The sequence below is a fragment of the Centruroides sculpturatus genome, unplaced genomic scaffold (genome assembly GCF_000671375.1).
Source record: "Centruroides sculpturatus isolate CEXI.00-Female unplaced genomic scaffold, Cexi_2.0 scaffold3474, whole genome shotgun sequence".
Lineage (NCBI taxonomy): Eukaryota > Metazoa > Arthropoda > Arachnida > Scorpiones > Buthidae > Centruroides > Centruroides sculpturatus.
In genome coordinates, this window is record NW_019387968.1 from 1 (window position 1) to 6593 (window position 6593).

The 6593-nt window shown below is 28.5% G+C and overlaps 1 protein-coding gene across 1 annotated transcript; it reads right to left on the minus strand.

The window, feature by feature from the left end:
* Positions 1 to 92: 92 nt before the first annotated feature.
* LOC111616723 (DNA-directed RNA polymerase II subunit RPB4) lies at positions 93 to 2361 on the minus strand. Its single transcript, XM_023358097.1, has 3 exons — positions 2185 to 2361; positions 2011 to 2106; positions 93 to 340 (listed from the first exon to the last, which is right to left on the minus strand). The coding sequence occupies exons 1-3, from the start codon at positions 2322 to 2324 to the stop codon at positions 262 to 264; spliced, it is 315 nt and encodes a 104-aa protein (XP_023213865.1). The 5' UTR covers positions 2325 to 2361; the 3' UTR covers positions 93 to 261.
* Between the last annotated feature and the right edge of the window lie 4232 nt (positions 2362 to 6593).

Genomic DNA, 6593 nt, shown 5'->3' on the forward strand with positions numbered 1-6593 from the left:
ATCTAGTTGACAATGATTATCCAAAAGGGAATTGCTTATGGAATATTTTAGAAGATATGTTTAATCTCAGAGCAAAGACAGAAAAAGGAATCTGAAAATTTATTCATTTTATTCCATATGATTTTGTACAGATGAGAAGATATTTATTTCTTTATTATAATTGAAACTATACAAAGATGTATATTATATAAAGAAATTTATGATAAATATAAAAATCAGTGTCCAATTTCAATGTAGTTAAACAAACCTGGAACATATATTCTAGTATTGAAAACTTCTTTGTGTTTGTATGTCATCAAGAATTTGTCTAAGCTCATCATCTTCAAATCGGCCTTCTAAACTGTAAATAACAACTTGATTAATCAAGAATTATTTTGTATGTAAAAAAAGATACATTTACTTTATCAAAATCAATTAATATAAAGAATTAAACAAAAAATGAGTTTTTGAATTTATTATATATTTGGTAATTTTTAACTGAACAAGTTGAATACTTCATATTGCTATACATTACATTGCCAAAATAATTTTATATTTTTGTTTTATGTGGATTAGAATATCAGCTCTTGTAAATAATCTTCCAAAAAAAAAAAGAAAAGAAAATTAGTTCTGTATTAAATTAGTTAAAGAAAATCAGTTAAAAATTCCAAAATGATATTTTTCACATCCTTCATGTAAAGAACATAAAAGTTTTCATATTGGATTGGTTCACTAATCAGAAAAATATTTCATTTATCATAATTCATCCTTTTACCACAGTTTTACAAGAATTTTAAAAACAAAAAGGCCAAATGAACTATTTGTAAGAATGAGTAAATGAAGAAATGGAGGATGATGTATGCATCTTTGTAAAAAATAAAGGTTATGGTTTTTTATGTACTAGTTCAGTGTCATCATTAATCATAAGATGATTAAACTATAGTGATGAGAATATCTCTAGACAAACACTTTACTATTCAAGCTTAACTGTTTTCTAGATACTTTATCTTCTGAAACACTGAAATACAGAAATTAATATATAAATATAATTTTTTTTCTTTAAATTTTTAAATTACTGATGTAATTTCAGCCTTCTACTACATATATGTTCATTTTATGCATTCTATTTTATATATAATAAAATAGAATGCATAAAATGAACATGTTTAAAAATAATTTTTAAAAATTTGAAACACTACCAAATGTATATAAAACCATTTGAATGGTATATATATATATATATATATACGTGTGTGTGTGTGTGTGTGTTAATATGCCACAAGGTAAACACTTTTCTTACTGTTATATTGTAATTTATTGTACTTATTATAATAAAGTATACAATGTGCAGTAGACTTCAATTGTTTACTTTATTAACATATATCTCATCTTCCTTTTGACATCAGCCTTCTACTTTCAGCTGACCATGGCTGAAGATAACCCATTAACTGGGTCAAAAATATTAAAATTACTGTATTTAAACTTCACCCACTGTTAAAGATGCATTGATTAATTTGCCTGAATAACCACAGCAGCTACTTCATCCTTACGACTTCTCCTAAACTTTTCTCCTTTACTTTTTATCTATCATTCTAAATTTATGTCAAGATCATTAGAGTATTCACAGCTGATCTATAATCATATAATAATTTTTTAAGAAACATATAACATCATTTTAATCCTTTAAAATGATATTAAAGTGTATGATGGTAGATTCTGATTCATCCATTTTACAGCATACAAGAGAAATTTGATATCTTTCATTTAATAGTTGAATCAAACAATACATTTAGAAATAAAACAAATAAATAATTTTTTTTCTTTAAATTTTTGAATTACTGATGTAATTCTGTACATATGTTTTCAGATGTAAATACATACATAATATAAAGTTATAGTTTGAAATTAGAATGCTAAAAAAATTCATATTGATTAGTTTGATCAAAATGTAATAAAAATTTTCTATTTTATTTTAATGTTTAAAAAATATTTAATAAAAACTTCATTTAATTTAAATTAATAGCTATTTACCTTGGTATCAATGCCTTTGCTTCTTCAGGTGTTTCAGGACATAAATTTGCTAATTGTGCAAGCTCAAATTTATGAAGTTTTTTTTGCATTAGAAGACTAAAAGAATAAGTTACATAATATATTGATTTAATTTAACAAATAATGATAATAGTAATAAATAATAGCGAAATTTACCTTCTTACAGCGGATATGGTTTCACGATTTTTAAAACGACTGAATCGTTGACAGTAACTTAAAGTTTTCATAAAAACTTCCGACAGTTCTTGTTCCTCTTCTGCACTCTCATTCTGCTGTTTTCTATGCTCCAAAAGCATATTTACTTCAGATATGAGCAGAGTCTCAGCATTTTCAAATTCTAAACAATCAAATTTACAATTACCAAAATTTTATAAATAAATTTTTATACAATATTTACTGATTTTATTATTAATTAATTATATTTAGTATTAAATATTCTTAATCTAATTATACACTAGATATCAAATTCAGTTTTATATTTTCAACATGTTCAAGAGATTTGACTTTATCAGAAGATGAATATTCATCTTAATGCTAAAATTAAACTATCTTCTTATCAAATTACTGGAACCAATTCACACACAATCAAGAACCTTTGAACTCCAGTAACACAAATTTTAATCAAAATAAATATTTTCAACCATACCCACAGTCTGCATCAAGTTTTTAACCAGCAAAATTCCAAAATAGAATGCATAAAATGAACATATTTAAAAATAATTTTTAAAAATTTGGAACACTACCAAACATATTCATTCATTCATTCATTAGTTTAATTGTACATTTAAAACAAGGTACAAAGTCCTGCCCCGCAGTGAGCATTACAGGAACATATCCGTTACATAGTTTCACCGAGTTACAGTATGCACTAATGAACAAAGCAGAGTATAAAACCATTTGAATGGTTGACATTACAAAAACTATAAAAATATAACTACCTCTACACAATAATTTTTAAGGTGTAAACAATGGCTCCAATAAATTAATATATGTTAGTGTTGCCCAGTTTTTCATAAATGTATCTCCATGCATATGATACAGTGTTGCTGTCTTTAAAGTTAATACATTTGCCGGTCAGACTGTCCTTGTAAATTTCCAAGTCTTCCAGTTTCTGAATATGATCAATATGAAAGGACTACCTAATTAAATTAATTAATTAACTTGGCATTATGGAGGTCCACATGCATGTCAGGGTCAGTGGCGTATATGGACAGGGTGATGGTATGCCTTTTATTTGCAATATCATACCGATGCTCTTGAAACCTTTTTCGTAATGAGTGTTTAGTGGAACCAATGTAGATTAAATCCCTTTGGAACCTATTGTCCCTGATTGGAACACTATACTCCTGGAGCTTGACTTTCATTGGTCCTGTCCTTCCTGTTACCTAATAACTTATTTACTGTGCTGGACTCATGTATGTGAGTTAGGTATCTATATGGCCAGCAATTTCTTTATAAATGGTGTTTAAATGTTGATTGTACTCTATTATAGTGCATGCGAGGTTAGGGTTGCAATCCTGGCATCTGTTGGAAATGTTGCATGTGGCTAGTTGGTTGGAGTAGGTGCAGGATAAATTACGTATAAGGTCTCTTCTATACCCATTTTTTTAATACTAAAAAATATTTATATTAGATAATGGAAGAATCTGAAGTATTTTTCCATAAATACTTCAGATTCTTCAGAAAATGAGTTGTATGAAAATATTTTTATTTATATTATTACATTTACTTAATTATTTATACCTTTATTTCAACTACCCTAAATTTTGAGGATTAATTTGTTAAACCTTAATTGTTATCTCGACAATTGTTATCAGAACAGTAAATGATAACCACATTTTACAAAAGTAACAAAATTATAACTGACAATTTTTAATATAAACATTCATGAATTCAACAAATATGGAACACATTATTGGATTTTATGAACAAACTATATAATTTTATATAATAACTAGCTGTTACCCGCGACTTCGTCAGCGGAGGTTTTGCAAGCAAACCCCATTTACATCCAATATTTCAATAACCATAGTAATTGTTATATAACACCTACCGCTGAAGAGAATTGCCGAAAATCAAACGAACTATTTTCAATTTGATCAATTTTCTGAAACGTTTACAATCGTTCTATAATCGAACCAATACGCAATAACANCCTAAATTTTGAGGATTAATTTGTTAAACCTTAATTGTTATCTCGACAATTGTTATCAGAACAGTAAATGATAACCACATTTTACAAAAGTAACAAAATTATAACTGACAATTTTTAATATAAACATTCATGAATTCAACAAATATGGAACACATTATTGGATTTTATGAACAAACTATATAATTTTATATAATAATATAAAATTTTATGCAAACCAATATAGCACCACTGAAGTGTATATAAAGTAATTGTAAAAGCTGTCTATGTTTTAATGTTAAATGATCTGGATAACTTTGAGTGATCAGCACTCTTAGAACTATTCTAAGTTACCAGTATCAATGATTTTTCTTCTGCTAAGTTCTTTTTTCACTCACTCTAATAAATTAAGAATAACTATATGTTTTTTAAATAGATTTTTAGATTTTTTTAAATATTTTAATCATAATTACTGTAATTAATAACTACAGAAAATTCAATACTAGTAATTATCTAATTTTAATACTTTTAATTTCTGGATTAATCAATTCATCAGAAAAGCTATTCAAAAACAAGACACAGATACTCACTTTTGAATACCCTTATTTGAAAACAAGTTACATAATAAGGACCTAGATTTGCTTTGTAAAATCAATGCAGAAGTGGATATGCTTAATTGCACAAAAACAAAGAAAAAATCTTGAATTCCATTTTATTAATTTGATAGAATCAGTCCTGTTTTCTGAGAACTATAGTTTTGTGCAAAATGCAAAATTATAAATCTAAATTGCAATTTACAATGCAATAAGTTTTACAATAATTTTGTTTAATAAATTTCGATCACTCGTAATTAAGTTCATCTGAAAAATATGCTTGGTTTGACCATGGAAAACCTAAATCAGTATAACTATTAAATTTGATATTTTTCATTATTAAAGTTTAAAATAAAATCTTTTAGAGAGATTTATGCATTTTTTTAAACTACTAAATCAATATCACAAATAATGTATTAGCAAATTGTTAACAATGCTCATCCATACTGTTTTTTAGGAATTCTAACAATGTGGGTATATATTCATCAGCTGTGGTTCCTCCATCCTGTTATGGCACAAAGAAATTAGTCAGCCTATCCTTACACAAAGGAAAAAGTTAAAAAGAACCTTAAAGAGTAACTTTTTACAAAATATATGGTTCTACTGAAACTTTGCTCTGCAGAATTGAATGGGCTGCAAAACTTGATAAAAAATTAAAGGTTTAAAATCTAAGGTTTAATTAAGAAACAACTAAAAATGCTTGTACAAAGCAATACAAGGGTTTTTCAAAAAGTTCCCGAACTTTATTTATTACAAAAAAAATACTTCACTTACAATTTATTTGTCAGGGTCCTCTTCAAAGTAGTCTCCTCCCCTAATGTATACACTTATCCCAATGGTGTTTCCACTTTTTGAAACAGTCCTGGAACACCTTTTATGGAATGCTCATAAGCTTCTCCGTCATTTTTTTTTTCTATCACTGGAATGGTGGCAAATTTTTTCCTTTGAGCATGTTTTTTAGTTTGGGGAACAGGAAAAAGTTGCATGGGGCCAGGTCAAGTAAGTAGGGTGGTGGGGAAGCACAGCAGTCTTGTTTTTGATCAAAAACTCAGGAGTTCTGAGGGACAAATGAGCCGGTGCGTTGTCGTGGTGAAAAAAAAAACCACTCACCTACCTCCAAAGTTCAGGCCGTTTTTGCCTGATTCTGTCTCTTAAGCATTTCATAACCCCCAGGTAGTATTCCGTGTTGACTGTCTGGCCTGTAGGTATTCATGATGCACAACCCCTTTTGCATTGAAAAAACAGTCAACATCACCTTAACATTCGAGCTAACTTGTCAAGCTTTTTTGGGGTGGGGGTGTTCCACCCACCCATGGGAAGTTTCCGTGAAGGATTTCCCGAGTTTCACACAACAATGCTGCTGCTTCAAAGAGCTCATTTCCATGGATCCGATTTTTCACCAAACCCCACAAACACCCCTTCACATAAATGGCCATAACTAATCACCAAAACAAGATATCAACAAACAGATTAAAGGAGTTACTCGGGAAGTTTCCGCAGACACAACACATCCAAGTAGATTAAAAAATAATCAACTGAAGGCATGCTATTCAAAAAGTTTGGGAACTTTTTGAACAACCCACATATATATACAGTGGTACCTCAGGATACGAAATTAATCCGTTCCAAAACTGAGATCGTATCATGAAAATGTCGTAAGGTGGATCATCTTTTCCCATACGATTACATGTAAAACCAAATAATTCGTTCCAACGCGAAAAACATACTCAAATTAAAGCCAAGTAATACATTTAAAAAAATAACTGTAGTAAGAAAAACAAATGAAAAATGCGAACTAATGTAACGTCGTATGGTGAGTTTTTGTTCGTATCGTGGAGCAA

Coding starts and splice junctions, on each gene's coding strand:
- LOC111616723 (XM_023358097.1), bottom strand. CDS start 2,324: ATGCTTTTGGAGCATAGAAAACAGCAGAATGAGAGTGCAGAAGAGGAA. Junction 2,107..2,184: donor ACCATATCCGCTGTAAGAAG/GTAAATTTCGCT, acceptor TTATTCTTTTAG/TCTTCTAATGCAAAAAAAAC. Junction 341..2,010: donor GCAAAGGCATTGATACCAAG/GTAAATAGCTAT, acceptor TGTTATTTACAG/TTTAGAAGGCCGATTTGAAG.